Below are 18,852 nucleotides of genomic sequence, written 5' to 3'. Positions count from 1 at the left end.
TTAGATTAGTAGTGCATTCGAGTAATTTACAATTTTACACAAATGCTGTTTTTGCAGACAGACATTCTGCTCTTTGGTGTTCAGAGTTACTTACTGGGAGCAGCCTGTTCCTTCTCTGTGGGTTCTGCTTCGGTCTTATGAGGTGCACCTTTGATCTTGTAGAGTAAAGCGAGGAGACGGCCTTTTATTGAAGTGTCCTGCTCTTCCTCTTCCTCCTCCACGGGAATTCCTGCGTGGGGGAAACTTCTGTCAGACGTTTAGAAATTCAACATTTTGTGATTAAATGTGCACAAAGTTAGTGGTAATGGCCTTTAAGTGTAACGGTGTAGTGTGTCAAGACACCAGGATGTTTTGTTCCGGCAGACACCAGGTCAGCCAAAGGTCAATGTGACAGGACGCCTCCAGTTCACACCTGACATTTGTGTGTGTGTGAGCGGCCCCAGAACTAGTGAGTCAAATGGTTGTAAAGTAAAGGAGGCAGAGCGAGGGGAGCAGTTAGTGGAGCCTGCAAACCAGGTAACGTTTGGTGCGTCCTCTTTTCCATTAGAAATAATAACATTAACAGATTTGAAAGCTTTTAATACTAAAAGGCAAACCTGGTTCTCGACTGTCGTTTTCAGTCATTGTTCATAATTGTAGTTGTAATTGCCGTTTGTAGTGGTTGTTTGTTCATGTCAGTTTCCATGTTAGTCTCTAAGCCTGTATTAGACGTCGTATTAACATCTATTAACCCAAATCAACAATATTTGTAAAAGATAATTGAGGAAGCAGTTGGACTCTACCACAGTGCAGTCGCAATTCTTCATGGAAAGAGTTTAGCTCATCCTGGATGTCCTCCGGACAGGGGCAGTCCTCCCCTGCACTGAAATTCAACAGGATATTGATCTGCAGGAAACAGACAAACATATCAATAAGGTGAGAAGCAGAGAGCGGGGAAGGGAGTATAAGTTTGTTTTAGAGAGCAGGAGGGATGAGGAGACGGAGGGAGGGAAAACAATTGTGTGAAAGAAGGAGGATGGCATACAGAGAGGAGAGCACCATTATTATTCTGAGTCATAACTCAACAGCAGAAACTCGTGTCGTCTCCTGCGGCGAGCGCTCACGTGGGAAGTTCAAACAGTATCCGTCTGATCAACGCAGGGGGGAAATAGTCTGAAGCATTTTACATCAACTCTAGTGACAAGTAATCATTTAAACCTTTAAATCAACTCTTAATGACGCGATTTAGAAATGAATTTAAATGATAAATTATTCCGACTGCTGTATGTCGCAAGCTAACTATGACGCAGACTAAATATATACGAGCTGCTTCCCTGAGCAAATGCAGAGTCCAGTTTAGGCTACTGTGATGTCTATTCCTGGCGGGGCTTTTTAATAAACCATGGGAGGAACATACAGCGATCTCGGAGGACGTGGCCTGCAGTGTACACCTGCTGCTGAGCACCGCAGTACTGATGGTGTAGCTGTAGGGCGGTGTTTATCTGCACGCGTTTGCAGCTCAGAGAAGGCGCAATTAAAATGTGTTTTGAACATGAAAGTGTGTCGTATGCAGGAACTCTTCTCGGCACAAAAGCAAGTGATCTGAACACAAACAGAAAAGAAACACGGCCGGGACTTTCTGGCTAATGGGCAGGAAGAATAAAGCTGTGCTCCTCTCTTCTCTGAGACACACTGAAAGACATATGGATGTAAAATGGGGCGTTCTCATTAGCTACAAAGACCTGAGCCACTGGCACTTCAGTGTGCTGATGCAGTTCTTGCGCACTGGGTTGAAAAGCACAGAAAGCATGTGGTGTAAGACTTTACTTACTTTAGTTTGTGTTATAGTTAGCCACGAAGCAGCCAGATCAGGTCACCGGGTCTTATTTAAACTGCTCCTATCGATTGCTTTTTATATTTTAAAACATTAGAAAGCAGGAAACCAAAAGTTGTTCAAAGGAATCCATTGATTTAGAAAGTAAATGTTTCGATCATCCAACAGTTAAACAATGACATAAAAGGCAAGTTTGTCCGGCCGTAGTATTTATGGTACAACCACATACTAGTAGAGCTAGACCAATATCATCATGGTCATCCATTTAGTCATTAGGATTAAATCCTAATATAATGATAGCGTGGTACAACAAGTCTGACGTCTCTAAAGAGAAACATTTCAGATTGTTTCAACATCTGTTGTGAGAGCGAATAGATCCTCAGGGCGATTATGTTTGTTCTCACATATGGCTCAATTTACCCTTTGGAAATACCAGCTAAAAATAAAGAAATATGGAGTGTGGGACTTTTACGATTAAATGAACGTCTGTTTTCTTCAGGCAAACAAGTTCATACAATGCAGAGTTGTGGTGTCCGCTGTCTGTGGCGACTTTACCGTGCTGCTGCACGCATGTCTGCAGGTGAGCTTGTCGCATTTCCCCCGCCCACAGGAGAGCTATCTTCAACTTTAATCCTTCTTTTGAACTCTGAATTTCTTTTTATATGGTGAGAATCCACTCCAGAAACGTATCTTCTACCAGACTGCTAACTGTCGTCTCTCATGGTAATTACTCTCACTGCCCGAGAGAGGAGACAAAAGTTCCTCCAGCTTTGAGAAACAAACCAAAACTAAAAGGCCCTCAGAGAACAAAACTCTGTGCTCCAGACTGCCTCTGTTCCAGTCGAGGTTATTGATTTCTTTTTTCATTCTGGGGGTTTTGTTACAATATAAACCCTCAAACATAAATTACATCTCAAACGGGGGTGTGAACAGTTTCTCAGTACGGCGTTTGCTCCACTGCAGTACCTGCTCATGTGGCGGTGAACGAAACTCTTTGGTCTTCTTGGCAGTGATGGCGGCGGACATGTTGAACGCCAGCATCAGCTCATTGTAGCGGAACTTCTGGTTGAACTGCAGCTTGGACACGAAGCTGTCTGAGAAGGAGACGATGGACTCGATGCGATGCTTCAGCTCACAGTCACAGAAGTAGTGCAGCAGCTCGCACATCTGAGAAGAAGACACTAATTCAGCAAGAACGGCGATCTAACGTACATTTAGAAGTGAGCGTTTCTCTTGCTCTCTGCGATGTGCTTTTTAAACAAGAGGATTTTCATATAAACTGATTGAGCGTTTTCCTCTACGGTAAACAGAGAGAAACCTCACACATTATTGCCCTTTCCAAGAGATTATCTGCCTCCATCTTCACAATACAAAGTTTAAAGCTCTCTTTACAGCATTGTGGACTTTTTGTCATTGATGGGAACATTAGTATTCCCCCACCGCCTGCCTTTGCACTCATGCAGTCACTTCTCAGTGAGATATAAATCATAAAAGCTCTGAATGAGGAATTAGTGTACCAAATCGGATGAAGGCAAATAAGATGGGGAAAATGTAAATTGAATTTGAACCTTGGAATATTAATTGATGGACTTAGTTTTATGTAACTATTTCCAATCTCAGATTTTTTTTAAATCGCTAAAATGTGGGTGATTGTTTTTATGATCATTTTCATCACCTGGCGTTTGACGGGCTCGGGCAGGGACTTCTCCAGCAGACCTTTAATGAGCGGTTTGCTCTCCTTCGTCTCCTCCTCTCCCGCCTCCACAGCCTTCTCCTCGTTCTTGCTCACTTCCTCCTTCTCCCGCGACACCCCCTCGTCCCCCTTGGCGTCCTCGCCCTCCTTGGCCTCTCCGAACACGTTGGGGTCAATCAGGAGGAGAATCATTCGTACCTCCTCTCTGGTCAGGACTCCCATGATTAACAGCGTTCCGATCAGCTTCAGGATGGGGACGAACTGGTACTCTACGCTGCCGCCTACCGGGTCTCGGATGTGTGTGCCTCCGCCCTGCACGGCCTCAGAGAGCATGCTGATGGCTTTCTCCTTCAGGCTGCCCAGAGGGATCTGGGGGCTGTAGAGGAACTGCTGGCGCTTCGTGTTGATGATGCCGACGGCGGAGAAGTTGACCCGAGGTTTGAGGGAGGTGCTCAGGTCCACGCCAGGCAGCGAGTGCCGCTTGGACTCATCGGGGAACAGCTTGATGGAACGAGTCTCGTCCGTCACAGGGATGATGAACTCGTTGTTCATCATCAGGCGAGCCTCCTTTGCCGTTTCAAGATGGATGCTGGCAACGAGGAGAAGAATCAGTTCAATCATCTCGCACATCTGGAGGCATTGGCCATTTTACTTATCAGGAAATAACCATGGAGTATTCGTAGTCTAAGAATAAGTTCCCTAAATGGTATAAATGAGCAATTGCTAAGATTTCTTTAGCCCCACAGCACATGATTACCATAATACTTCTGTGGGAGGTGACAGGGCTGTTGATCAATAGCAGTGAGTCAGCAATTACCTGACTGGCTGCTGAGTTCTCAAACGCATTGTGGTCCATAATAATAGTTTGGAAAACAAAACTCCCCACTCACAGGGATGTTAACGCCCTCTATGCAAAATATCCTTTTCAGTGATAATGGAGGTAATCACAATGTCTCGAAAGTAGCAGGTGAAATTCACAATGTAGGATTCATCCTAATTATGTGCGTCTGTGGTTTAACTGGGAATGTATGGACACGATGTGAAGAAAAGAGAGACTCGATTACACAGCATTACATGGAGGCATTATTAAGATTTATTATGACAAATGTATTTTTGTGGTCGTGTGTGCGGCTCCTTCACTTCAACAGTTAATGGCGCTGGAGTTGATGTTGTAATAAGTCATAATTATATCATCATTTATCATTAGATTCTCCAATGAGCAAAATATTGCAAACTTCAAACGCAGACTTCAAAAACAATTTCCCAAACTGCAGGAAGGTAAAGATGTCGAATCAAAAACAAAAACATATCATAATGTTATGCATGAACCAACTGCTGATACCACACCTGATGAGGACATTGTAGAAGCCCTCTCTCAGCATGCCGGAGAGGAATTGGTTGTCGATGGTGTAGAGCAGCTGTGATTGGTCCAAGTGGCTGCAGAGGGCGTGAGCAACGCGGGTGTTTCCCAGGGCACAGAGGGCGCAGTACAGCTTCAGTGTGTGGTAGTGGAACTTTCTCAGGTCTTCAAGCTCAGATAACTCCAGGATGTCCAGACATCTAGAAGAAAGCAGGAAACGAATGGAGAAGCTTTTACACTGCAGCAGTATATACTATGTTATTATCCAAAGAACTAGGCGATATATGCTGTGAGATTATATGCCACACGTGCACCACGGTAACTATTCCTTCTAATGTTTCTTGCTGTATTACGTTATTACGGCCAGTATTTCATTAAACTATGATTTTTGCAACAATGTGACAAAGTGTCTTGATCTGTCGGGTATTTAATTCACCTAATTAGACAAAAACAGACATTCCCATTTGGTCATTTATCCAATAATAGTCATTTATCTTCATCACCCACAAAAGCTGGCATAGTGCCTCTAACTGCTTCTACTCATCAAACACACAAAATGTTTTTTTACTTTTAGCATCAAAACCAATTGAAATCAGAAAATCATTCGAACATTAACTTAGACACAACGGGGAACCTTCAGTTTACAACCAGACCATGAATGAAAATGATCAAATGCGGTATTTTGCGTGACATGTGGTCTTAATTTTAACAGCACGACGCCATTGGTGTGAGACAAGAGACTCTTATGTATCTACTATAGTGTTACATAGTGGGATTACCAAGGTATTCAAATCAGGATGAAAAGAATAACAAAGCACCCGTCATGGCTCTCATATGGCTAACATTGTATATCCAGCATCCATCCAGCAGGTGAAGGTGTTACCAGTATATGTTCTAAGCCTACATCACATCCCTGTTGCACACCTGTTCTCCTCAGGTATATGTACGGCCATCATCTCCAGCGGCTCCAGACACTGGACCACCCAGCCGTGCCTCTCGCTGACTCGAGCGGTCTCCACGGTGAGGAAGGTGTTCGGCATCCGGCTCCACAGCACGGCCATGATGGTCTGCACATCCAGACGCGGCGGACACTGAGGCACCGGGTTCCTGTGCTCGCTCTTAAATATGGCAGACGAGAGCGGCATGGCATCCTGGGAGCAGAGGGAGAAGAAAATACTCAATAAAAGGAAAACAATTTCAACTAATGGATGAACCATGTGCTTTTGTTTTTAATTAATACCAATATGGAGTCACTGGTGTGTTGACCAGTGTGAGACTATTTGAGGATGAAGAGGGATATTACAAATTAAAGATGATATTAAATTCTTCTACAATTACTGTAAATGAGGTAAGATGTACTGTGGTACTCGTGAACGAGCAAGATTACAATCGTATAAAACTTTACATTTGTTTTGGAGACACCAACATCCACTACTAAGACGCCATATCGTGTCCAAACATTACATATTGTTAGATTTGAGAAGAGACACACCTTGATCTTCACAAATTCCATCTGGAAGAGGTTTGCACTCGTGGGGCGTACGAACACAGCTGGGAACAGCTTGGTATTTGGCTCCACCTGAAACAAAACAACAAAGCTCAGTCCTCAACATCGGAGATTTTAAATCATTTAGGATTTAATAATGCATCAAAGTTAAATAAAAGCCAGATCTGTCCTGAACTAACCTCTTAGTGAAATCTAAAGTTCTCATTTAAATTTCTATTTCAGCTCGTTGCAGATCTGAAGCCCGGCCTTCTGCTCTTTGTAGTTTGTCTGTTCTGGTGTCAAATTCAACAAATGTCAGAAGGCTCTTTAACCTCTAAGCTGGTGAATTAGCCAGTTCAATGAGTATCAGTTGTTGTACTGATGACAGCCATCCGAGACAAAAGATAAATACAAAGGGAGAGGAAAAGCAACTGAAGCCATAACAAGACGAGATGCTTTTCATCGAGTTAAAGCCTCTCGATTCCCTCAGTCGTGGATTGAAAAGGGGGAATCCTTCTAATTCAAGGACTAGGAAGGAGAGAGAAAACAGGCCGACAGTAACAGAGATGTAGAGGAGAACACGACTCGGGTTGATAGAAGCTTCTCAAGGCTTCATTTCGTGGTCTAGTCAGGTATCAATATGATTTGTTAAAACCCGAGATCAGCGAGGCGAGCGAGGATTACTGAGCAGATGTCTGTCTTTGTTAAGACTCTGGTATTGAAAACCCATGCGAGTTCAACTGTGTGTTTTCCTAACAGCCTTTCTGCAGGTCTAATTTACTGCGGTGCACATTTGTTTACGTTACCTGAAGGGAAGATATAATGGAAGGTATTTTTGAGTACGTGCGGGCAATACAAACACGTCTGTGTGCTATCATCCCAAAGACTCACGATAAACAAAAACACCTCAGAATGTTATGGAGTGTTGAGGAGTAGTAAACCAAATTTCAACAACATTGGAGAATAAAACTGTACGCCAACTCTTAGGAATAGAGAGGAGACATACTGTACCTTAACTACAGGAGAGAGAAATAATGATGTGCACATACTGAAGTTTATGAGGCAGACTGTCCTCTGCACCTCACTACTGCGCTATTATCTTTAATTACCTGGTATGTTGTGGACAGCTCTTTGCCGTTGGCAGTGAAGGAGACGAGGCCGGTGGCGAGGTCAATCAGACAGCCGATCTCCAGGTCAGAGTTGGAGCGGCTGGACGAGGACGGGCCGACTGCGTCCGCTCCACACACTATGTAGCAGTTGCTCCTCTGGACACTGCACTAGCAACAACGGCAGGAAATGAGCGTGGCGTGCGTAAATCCACGTGAATATCAAAAACCACAGGACGACGAGGACGATTGAAAAATAAGCGATTTGTGCACGATATCTTTTTATCATGTGTCACATTCATCGATCTGTGTTGACTTGTGACTCTTGCCTCATTCATATTCATTCTGTTACACACAGACGCTCCCTTTCCCATTTACTGCCCTGAATACTGCATGAGGATGGGAAACGGATGACAAAAGATAAAGTCAATATGTCTTTGCTTCTTCAGCTGAAGATACAGTACCAATCGAGGGTCACATTATGGATTATGGGTCATTTAGTAACCTTTCCTTACTAGTTCAAATTTGTAAGTAATTTATATATATATATATATATATATATATATATATATATATATATATATATATATATATATATATATTATATATATTTTTATTTTTATTATATATATATATATATATATAAATAAATAAATAAATATATATATATTTATTTATTTACACCCTATATATAGGGTTGACTGGATGATGATGATTTTTTGGTAGTATAATGCTGCCAGGTCACCTAGACTCCTGCATCTTTACATCTTTACATCAAGCACTACAAGTCTTGGGACATGTTTTGTAGTATGTCTGCATTAATGTAATGTCAAAGGAATACACTAAACGTAAACACTGCAAATCAATGTGGTAATGCACGAATGCTCTTTTGTTTTAAGGTCTGGAAAAAAATCTAAACTGACGACAACCAGATACAAACTTCCTGAATAGCTTCCAGATAAAAGCCCATCACTGATCTGCAGCTACTCAGGAATATGTACAAAGCTGCATTTGTATGAAGACCTTGAGCTTTATGATTCCAGTCTCAATGTTTCTTCATTTACATTCATTTGCTAATTGGACAGATCCTAAGAAATACTGTGGTAGAAGTTAACGTCTAAAGTTAGAATGTTTTTTACTTTTCTTGCAATAGTTTTGGGGGTTTTCATACAGCCAGACCTGCATTCACTCACAACACTATCTTATTCCTATCAATGTTTCAGCTTTTCACATTCTCTTGCAACACCCAGCGCTACCCTACTCTGATGGATCAACGTCATTGATTCTACTTTGAACTTGGTCTGAAGTATACTAACACAATGAGAAACGTGTTTGTCAAGTCAAGCTGGAGCTGTCCAGATAGTAATGGGACAAACCGGATGTGACCAATCTGCCTGAGTGTTTCCCATTTAAAAGAGCGCCAGCTTGGCGTTATGGAAGCGCAGAGAGGATGTGTTCGTGACTACGTCGAAAACCAGACCAAGATTGTGCAGGGCCCAAATATCTATCGAGACCAAAGAGGCAGCCGGTAAGACGCTGAACCTTTTAGCTTGAGAGACTGTTACCTGCTGGAGATCGCTGCCGCTACTCGTTTGATTGACGCTGGATTTATGTCTTGATCGGTAGCGCGCTTGTGTGTGTGTGTGGCTCGGTGAGCTGATTGTGTACATGTTGCAGAACGGCTTGTTTCATTTCTTATATCGTTTGTGATTTAAGAACTGACTGCATAATTGTTTTCATTAAAAATGAGGAGTACTTAAAGTTAAAATGCCGTTAGAAGTACACATTTACTCATTAATTAATTTAAGGTAGAAATAGTTGGAAATTACAAATGTGTGTATCTTGCTATTTACATTTATCTGAGTTGCCTTGTAATATGTATTAATTCTCTTTTCTGTTTGTTTCTATTCAAAAGGTTTTTCACCTCTAAATACCTAACTCTAAATACCTAACTCTAAATACCTAACTCTAACTCTAAATACCTAACTCTAAATACCTGACTCTAAATACCTAACTCTAAATACCTAACTCTAAATACCTAACTCTAAATACCTAACTCTAAATACATTGTCTGACTCTTGCTGAAATTGCAAAAAATAAAAGGAGGAAAAAAAGGAAAAGAGCAGTTTGGTCTTTTGGAGTGAAATCCAGTTAAAAAACTTTGGGTAGATGTTTCCATCCCTTTCAAGTAGGGACAGCTGCACATTTAGAAAATAACTTGACAGTGTTAGTATGTTGCAAATGTATTTGATATTCCACGGTTTCCTCAGAGAACCTCTCCCGTCTACATTACACCTCTCTATGTTTCATGATAAACCTATAAACAGAGATGCAGGGATCTTGCCTCTCATGGACACGGCCCCTCTCGTCTCCCAGGGTGACGGTGACTGTCCGCATCTTGTTGAGGCTGAAGTTCTTGCTGTAGTAATGATAGTCCGGTGTGACCCAGCCCACCCACACTGACGCAGGGTCCTGTCCAGCAAACACTCTCACTGAGTGGTAGTACTGCCATAAAAAGAACACACACACAGTACAATGGATTACAGACAACAAACAGAGAGCAGTCGTACATAAAAAGATCTTTTAAAAATCAAGTTGATTTACAGTTGTGATGCTTCCATAGTCAACAGTTCCATCTTCTTTTGGAGGATGGCTGCAGAGACAAATATACAGCAGCAGGTTTTGAGAACAACAAAGTGACATTTCATTTAAAAAAATGTTTTGTATTGAGACTAAACGATCATGACATTGCTACTAGAACAGTCAAACGATACCACTGCTGTTCCTTCACAACGATATTTGTATTCGAATGACAACAATGCTCCGACAATGACCTGAGTTTCAGTGATTCGTCCAGTATCTTGTCTGCAGAGTAGAACTCCACAGGCATGCTCAGTCTGCAGTAGGTCATGTCACTGTTGCTGTTCTGCGTGCCGAACGTCTTGTGTGTGACCTTGAGGCATGGAGGGCTGTCCACCGTTCCGTCGATCCTTGTCACCTGAGGAGTTAGGAGTCAGAAGGAGGGAATGAACGTCCAAAGAATGAGATCGATATACAAAATCAATGTCCATCAACTCCAGCAGCACTGCACATAGCCATGTCTGTATGCAAAGAGCAAGTTAGAGAACTGGCCAACTGCTTACACCCGACATTAGAATGCATCTCCACATGTCTGAGTGAGCACTCAGGATCGGATCCGACTTCCCCGCTTTATATGCAAATAAACACGTACATCATTTCCGTTTGCAAAGACCAAATGTGTTGTTTTTAACTGGCGAGAAGCAGCTACGCACTTCCTTGGGGCCTTTGTTGCATGTCATATCCCTAAACATAACAGGACAATACCAACAGCAAAAAAATATAAAGAATATAAAAAATGTAGAAATAAAAGATAAAAAGAAATAAAAATAAGTGCTTGTTCACCTCGATATGCATGTGGTCTTTGGGTATGTTGACAAAGGTGGGAAGGCGCTTGCTGAACCACATGGTGATGTCTCTGTTCATGTTGACACCGAAGGGCTCAAAGCCTTCCTGGAGACCACACATGGTGTAGTACTTAAAAGTGCTGGCGTCCTTGCCCAGGTTCATATGTCCGACCTGAGCCATGGCCATACTGCACACAGGGATGAAACCTGGAGGAGAGTTAAGAGACATTGGTGGGTTTGCCAGGACAATATAGGTCTCTTCTAAAGTGTGAAATATCATCCAGTCATGCCGTCCCTTCTTGTAACAGGAGAGGTTCCTTCCCTGAACAAATTTGGAAACCTTTCTTTGTACATTTAATTAAAAAGTTGCTTGGATGTTGCCCTACCACTAACGGCGTGATCTGTCTTCCTGCCCTCAAGAGCTACGTTTAATTAGTCTGGTGCCTTTAAAACCCTGGCAAAAACATCTCGGGACATACAAAAAAGGAAAAAGTGGTATTTTATTAAAGTGGCAATAGACAACTTGTCAACCTCCCCCCCCCCCCCCCCCCAATTCCCAATGCTGCTCAGAAGAAACGCAGTCTACGGCTCTTCTGCCAACAGCCCGAGGTGCGCAGGCAGGCTCTCCCTCGCTGCAATCAACACAACCCCTAAGCTTTATGCAAATGAGCTCATTACGTCATCTGGTGACTTTTGCCGCTAGTGCTAGCTACTTTTATTGGAAAAGAGTTGGCAACACTGAACAGGACACACTGCAATTTGTTTTCCACGTCTTCATGACGTTAATCGAGCCTTCATTTCCCCGGGGGATCGTACCCGGTGTCAGACAGAATTGCAAAGTAAAAGCGAGGCTTATAGGGAACCAATCTAAAAGCAGATCGTGCAACCAACATTTACATCATAATGAAAGTTAAAGCTTTAATAAAAACGAAAGAAATTTAGCAAACCCTATTTGACAAAAATGTGAACCTTTATAAGCCTTGTAAACCTCCTCAGTGTACCAGTGTAAGCTAAGTTTATAAACTGTTTATACAGCAGAATCCATCACACCATCGACTATAACAATTCATTTCAATTACTTAACTTTACTCCCGTCTTGACCTGAATGATGGTACATTTACGTAGTAATGGGCAAAAGCCACAATGGACTCTAATTAACATCATTAGCATTTTCTACAGTTTATTTTTGTTTTGCCTCGAGCCAAACGAACCCATTTCTACCTCTTGAGATACTGTGGTTGAAACACACACAGAATAAAGGAATGAACTCGCACTAAAGTTACAGTAATATGGAGTCCTCACCGTCCTCCGTCTCAAAGTCAGTGAAGCAAAGCTCAGAGCCCTTGCTGGTGATCAGGAGTTCTCCGTTCAGGGTGAAGATCATGGACTTGTCCTCCATGTTGATCATGCATCCAACCACGTCGCCTTTTTTCCAAGGTTGTCCAAAGTAGCGGGCACCTGCGTGCATACGACGACCCTGAAGGAGAAAAAACACATGATCTGATTAAATGTTATGATCAACGCTGCAGTACAAGCGGCCTAAATAACGTGGAATCAATCAATGGTAATATCGTGACGGCTCTATTAAAGATACTTTCCTTAAGGAAGTATTACTAATGCATTGTTTGTATACTAAAATATATTTTTCTCCACTAAGATTTCAAATGTATCCCATATCATAGCACCGTCCACACAACTTCAAAGTAAATCAAAATTGTAATCATGTCCTTTAAAACTCAAATAACTTGCTAGCACCCCAGTCATCTTCCCTTCCATCACGGGTACAGCCTGTAATACAGCGAGGATGGAATAATAATGGCTGCTGAAGTAAAATGGTACAATATGTCCTAACAGAGCTTGTTTACCTGGAATCCATCGAAGACAAAGGCCTGGTCATCCGTTCCCAGTTCCACGTCAGGCCTGCAGCCCGGTCTGGCCCAGCCAACCCTCATATCGCCTCCACTCAAAGCCTCAAACTCAAAGTACCACTTCCCTGTCTTCAATGCGTACGTCTGCTCCACACGGAAGAAGCGGATGGTGTCGATGTTCTGATCATCCATCACATGGAGGGCTAGGGATGGAGAGAGGCAAGAAAAAGTTACGCTTTGCCTTTAAAAAACGTTTATTAAATAACAACCGACACTAATAGGATATGAAGCTATATAAGCTAGTAATGATTGGCTATGCCACTAAATATGAACATATACAGTGCACACAGTATAATACTATAATAAATAAGCCTGTTAGATTTTAACGACTGTTAACGATCACTATGACTAAACATGTTTGTCAACGACCTTAATGTCAATGATTAATACGAGACTTCAGCGACGTCATTAAACACTAACTGTGACCATAGCAACAAGCAATGTTGTTGACCAAAAAAGGCGAGACTAAAATGTAGTTTAAAAAGTAAAAACTTTGCTGAAATCTCTCTTTATTCTCGTCGGCAATAAAGAGGATACAAAATATTATAGCCCCATTAAAAAATGTATTAAAAAATGTATACAATGCAGTAGTTTCGTCAGGAGGAGTCATTAACTCACTGACTTAAAGTTAACAACAACAACAACAACAACAAGAGGGCTTTGGAGAAAGAAACAAAGTGATATTTTGGATGGACTGAAATGTTCAATATAATCTGCACATATGAAACGAATGAAAATATCTTTTATAACACAAGTTCACAACAGTTTTTATAGCTGATGTAATAAAAACATTATTAGCCATAATATCCCACTGTGGGTGCTTTATTCATTTTTGAGTTGACACTTGAGCTGCATGGTGGGTACTGTAGGATTTGGACTTCATTCTGCACTTCACCCTCCTAAAATGTTAACTAGAATACAACTGTGCTTGCAGATGATTATACTGTCACTTTAATTCTTACCCTCCTGGTCTGGGGGGTCGATGTCATAACCGTATCCCACCATGGTCCGGATGGCCTCCCTCAGACTGTCTCTGTTAGATTTCTTAGTGCGCTCGTCCAGTAAAGCGTACGGCACCAGGCGAGGATTACGCCTGCTCTTCAAATCCTGACACAAACAATAAAAATATGCTAACACAATAGAGGAAACATGCAAGTAGTATAAAGACAAACGTATAATACAAATAACAACATTTCAGCAAAAATCTCCAATACAAACACCCAATGTATTATTCCTACACTGTAACTTAAAGACCAGAGTACCGCCAGCTCCTTAAAGTGTAAAGATTAATGACTGTTACCTGCTGGATGCCGTAGGTCCATCCTTGTTTAATTCTGTCTTTGGCCCACACATTGTGCGCATTCTCAGCCAGTTTATCAACTAGAAACTCCTGACCTGCAGTCAGCTTCACGTCAGAGAGGTCCAGTGGTGCAGGCTTATAAGCATTAGACATCATGTAGCTGCAGAGGGGGGAAATTGCAACAACAAAAAAGAAGGTTAGGGTTAGGCACAAACCACAGATTCTAACACTCAAATCTGGTAAATGATCACATCTTTTTTCCCTCATGTTTAGTACCAAGGCCAATGTACAACAATAAAAGTACAGCTTTAATAACAAGCAAGGAAATATTAGAATCATTTTAAAAATAAGTACAATAAATACAAAGTTAATAAATGGTGCAATAACTTCATGAGATGTTGCAACAATTATTTTTTGAAAATTTGTAATCAGATATTTTCAAACTAAAATCACACGACGTAAAATTTTACCAACAACGCAATTAAAACTATAATCAAAGTAAGCAACTACTCCAATACCTAAATCAACTCTTCGCCACAATTATGGAACGAGCGTAATAAAGGTACAACTGTTATCAATTATTTAAAATATCATGCCGACTTGCGAACTTACTCTTTGGGAAGTTTGATTTTCTTCAGATCGTCCTCAGCGTTAACATACGCCTGGACAACATGGCACCCAAGAGCCAACAGGGTCCTGAGGGTAAAAGAGACATTTAAAGCAGAAACACATATAAAGACTATAACTGATGTAAACGCTTAAACTCCATTTACACTTTGTTAGATGTTTTTAATCTTCAACCAGCAGAATCCATTGAGAGACTGCTACATGTTGAACACAGCTCATTAGCCATTGATTAATCTTAGTTGATCAATAGCAACACTGGCATGTTTTTACAGTGAGGAGACTCAGTATTTGGCTCAAATAAGCTTTGGACCCAAGATTTCTTAAAAATCAATACTGGAATTCACTCAGGAGATGCAAGTCATTACACCGCCTTAATCTGATCCTTAATCTGCTCTCGCGCATCATTCAGCAAGGAGCAGAGGCAGTTCCATGAATAAGTAATCAGATTATTTAGCAAACTGCCCAGCCTTACTTAAGTGTTTCACTAGACATCTGCACGTTGTAGTTCCTTTCAGTTTCAGGCAGCTTTCCGAAATCCACAAGGCAGGGGTGCTGTCTCTTGTTGTCATCGCGAACCTGTGGAGTAAGCAGTCATTATTGTACGTTTCATGTCACATTTATTTTTCCCTTTCTTTTTCTCCACGAGGCTTTCTATCCACAACTGCCAAAATATAATGAGGCGTGTTCAGAAGGCTCAGTGTTCGGAAAATTGGACTGCAACCAAATGTATCTGCAGTAGACGGTTTGTTTTCCACTCTGACTAATTCAATCCTCAGGTGGTCATTTCAATAAAAAGCAGAGATGAGCCTGAATCAGCTCAGAAGAAAGAGACAGTGGCAAGAGACTCAGCAGCCTGGGATCCAGTCGACTTACAGAAATGTTCTTCTGCGCCCAGACTCTCAATAAGACTCTGCCGGTGAACATTTATTCTTGCGTTATTCAAAAAGTTAAATAAAACTGATGCGTACTAAAAAAGGTATAAGCAGTACACAGTAAGGCCAAGCACTCTACAAAGCAATGAAGCTGTATCCAACATTATGATCGTCCTGCTCGCCAAGTATCGACGGCTTGTCCATAAAGTGTCTTGGAGTCAATGCTATGTCACTGTGAGCTCGTTGAGGCTCGTTACAGCAAAATTAAATACCAAGCAGCTGTTTGGACCTAAATGTTGTCCTTCATAAACCGTAACACCTGAGTTCCCCCCACCCCCTGAGTGGAGCTTTGTCCCAGTCTTAATTAATGTGGATGTCATGAGCTTGGAAGGTTAGACACTCATTAAATTTGTTAAACGGCCTCGGTGGGAAATGATTCTGTGATAACCACTACAGGACAAAAGAGGCAGCGTGTGACAGACCGCAGAGCAGCGAGCAGGAAACAGACAGGTTTTTTATTTTATTTTATTTTAGAATATATCTAAACTTATGAAAACAAAAGGTTAAAATAAGATGAAAAATACAAAAAACAAATATGCTAGTTAGTAGTTCAAACATGTATTTATTATCTTTTATCATGAACTCATCTGCATTTTTTCCTCTAACTTTTTATTGAGTGAAGTGTAATGTTTGCTAATTTATCTTATTACCGGAGGAAACACGCCTGCCTTTGGATATGTGGGGATCAAATATCCAGGTTTGAATAGTTCAGCACACAATGTTCATTCTTGTTTATCAGTAAACTGGAGCAGCAGCCAGACCCAAACTGCTGTCATGCACTTCAAAAAAGGACAGGAGGAGACTGGAGTTAATGAGCCATTAACATGCATTTTACTGCAGAGGGCACACGTTGACCTTTGTCACTCATCCTGCCAAATATATCCAAGGTGTTTGTGTGTATAGATAGCAGCGTTACCTTGCCATAGGTCCAGCCCAGTTCGATCTTGTTCATCCCCCACAGCTCGTGGATGTTTTCTGCCAGCTTGTCCCGGACGTTGTCTAGGTGAGTGGGAAGAACAATCTGCAGAGAGAGAAGGGGAACAGATGGTACAGTTGGATGATCAAAAGATGCCATTAGGCCAACAAATGAAAAAATTTTGTCATTTTTTTCTCCTGACTGTGCATTTGTTACATTCCTGTGGATTGTAGGAACTTTCACATTATTCTGGCTTTGTTATACCGACGTATCAAGTGTGCATTTGTGCTTCAGGGCCACTGCAGAACGGATTATTACATTACATTACATTACAGGTCATTTAGCAGACGCTCTTATCCTTATCCATTGAACTAAGTACAGGGACAGTCTCCCTGGAGAAACCCAGGGGTACAATGGTAGAAACCTGGTATTGAACTCCCGACCTTCTAGTGTTTTGTTTGGAAGGCGTAGCACTAGACCACTAGGCCAACACTTCCTGAAACCTCCTGATGGTTCAAAAATGTATAACATATTTTAAAAATAATAATAAATCTTTTAAAAAAAACCTTCAACTGTTTGTTCAGTTCAAGCTCAATTCAGTCAATTAAGGAAGTGGATTTTCACTGAAAGTATTTTTCTCTATGATCTAAACAATGACCACAAATGAATGTTCTGTCATCATCACAAAAACAAAACTAAAATGTATTTGTCACCGTGTTTTGAATATTTAATGTGAAGGTGAATATGAATGGTACGATCCTCACCTGGCTGGTGTCAACAGGAGTGGGGATGAAGGAGGCCTGACTGAGGAACTTGGTGGTTCCCAGCAGGTCACGGACGCCATCATGGTCCCTCTTGTAGTCCTTCACAGGCTCGACGTGCATCTTCTCTTTGGGCAGCAGCGCCTCGTAGCATGGAGAGTAACCAGCGGGTGGCAGGAACTTGAAATCTCCGTGACGTCCACCCAACAGGAAACGGGCCCTGAGATGAGAAGTTGCACAACATCGCAGGACGTTCTGTAATAATATGCTGAGTCTTAAATACACCACGCATCTCTTTGTATGGCCATTGCTAATTAGTGTGGGCTATCAATGCTGGTGGTGTGTGGCATTGGTTTACGTTAGAAACCCGTCTCTAAACAAATAAACATTAAATATAGTAATAAACCAAAGCAATGAGGATTTTAACCTATTTCTTTAATTACATTTTGAACCTAAAATGTTCTGCTTAAATACAATGCAGCACTCCGCACCTCGGCCATTCTCATTCACTTTCTGCCACACATTCATTTTGTACTTAGTAACAACTAGTGTCAATATAATTAAAGTTTTCAGAACATTGTGGTGTTTAAAGAAAGACGTCTGCTTTTTGTTTAGTTGATCCCTGACAGGAGGCCAATTCAGTAACCTTGTCATTTAAAACTACATCGTTTCTTTTTAAAGCCGTTATAGTCTGCCAAGCTAATAATTGCATCTCAAGTATAAAAACAAGTCATCCTATTGGGATTGCTTCATTTCCCAATTATAAATGCGGAGGCTTACTTGACACCTGCAGAGAAGCTCACAACGGGGAAGAAGAACCCATCCGTGTTGAAGTCCTCGAACATGCCCTGGACAGGCTGCCCGTTGATCCGGAAGGACATGCTGGGAGCGCCCAAATCCAGACAGCAGCTGACCACGTCGTCTGAGTTCAGCAGGTGCTGGTTAATGGAGGCCACGGCCCTCGGGACTCGGCCTAGACAACATCAGGCGGGGACAGAGAGGGAGGATGGATGGCTGTTACAGCAGCAAAGTCATTGCGAATGTAGGGCAGGAAGATGGGCCAGGGGGGGAAGAGGGGAGCAGAGAGGGGGAGAGATGGTGATGAGTGCTTTAAAAAGGATGAGGGAAGGTGATGGGTCTTTTAGTAGATTTGGGAGGGAGGAGAGGTGAAAATAGGTGTTATGCTTTTAGGGTGAGAGCAGGGAAGAGGGGGCATTCAAGGACCTAAAGCCCTAAAGCACCGAGCAGACAGATGGCTGACGAATACAAACTACTGAAGAGTTGTTTCCCAGTATGTAGGCGGAGAACATACCTGCGTACCTGCCTATAGCTGGTCTTCACCTATGCAGGGATTTTAAGTGCAACTTGAAGATGTTAGACCTTCCCTAAGGACTTTGACAAACATGCCTAAGGTAGATGCTGTCCTTCACTATGTGGAAAATGAAAAGAGGAACCGAGAGAGTGGACAGCAGGCTCCTGCATTATTCACAGTAAGTTCTGTCGAG

General features: G+C 41.9%; 1 protein-coding gene across 4 annotated transcripts in view; it reads right to left on the bottom strand.

Annotated features, from left to right (window-relative positions):
- The window catches only part of ryr3 (ryanodine receptor 3), a 109,788-nt gene that overhangs the window by 47,978 nt on the left and 42,958 nt on the right, over positions 1–18,852 (bottom strand). For all 4 annotated transcript variants that reach the window (XM_029425968.1, XM_029425967.1, XM_029425965.1 and 1 more), the window contains 21 exons: positions 18,128–18,320; positions 17,351–17,567; positions 16,587–16,691; positions 15,211–15,314; positions 14,724–14,807; positions 14,112–14,271; positions 13,774–13,918; positions 12,749–12,954; positions 12,186–12,360; positions 10,882–11,090; positions 10,293–10,456; positions 10,063–10,111; positions 9,803–9,963; positions 7,462–7,624; positions 6,359–6,445; positions 5,791–6,017; positions 4,854–5,066; positions 3,489–4,095; positions 2,780–2,980; positions 783–885; positions 95–229 (listed from right to left, as the gene is read on the bottom strand). In XM_029425968.1, coding sequence (XP_029281828.1) covers positions 95–229; positions 783–885; positions 2,780–2,980; positions 3,489–4,095; positions 4,854–5,066; positions 5,791–6,017; positions 6,359–6,445; positions 7,462–7,624; positions 9,803–9,963; positions 10,063–10,111; positions 10,293–10,456; positions 10,882–11,090; positions 12,186–12,360; positions 12,749–12,954; positions 13,774–13,918; positions 14,112–14,271; positions 14,724–14,807; positions 15,211–15,314; positions 16,587–16,691; positions 17,351–17,567; positions 18,128–18,320 — 3,708 coding nt within the window. The remainder of the gene's footprint in view (positions 1–94; positions 230–782; positions 886–2,779; positions 2,981–3,488; positions 4,096–4,853; positions 5,067–5,790; positions 6,018–6,358; positions 6,446–7,461; positions 7,625–9,802; positions 9,964–10,062; positions 10,112–10,292; positions 10,457–10,881; positions 11,091–12,185; positions 12,361–12,748; positions 12,955–13,773; positions 13,919–14,111; positions 14,272–14,723; positions 14,808–15,210; positions 15,315–16,586; positions 16,692–17,350; positions 17,568–18,127; positions 18,321–18,852) is intronic.

The sequence above is a fragment of the Cottoperca gobio genome, chromosome 24 (genome assembly GCF_900634415.1).
Source record: "Cottoperca gobio chromosome 24, fCotGob3.1, whole genome shotgun sequence".
Lineage (NCBI taxonomy): Eukaryota > Metazoa > Chordata > Actinopteri > Perciformes > Bovichtidae > Cottoperca > Cottoperca gobio.
Note: the sequence above shows the minus strand (reverse complement) of the source record. Positions and strands in the feature narration are given on the sequence as shown.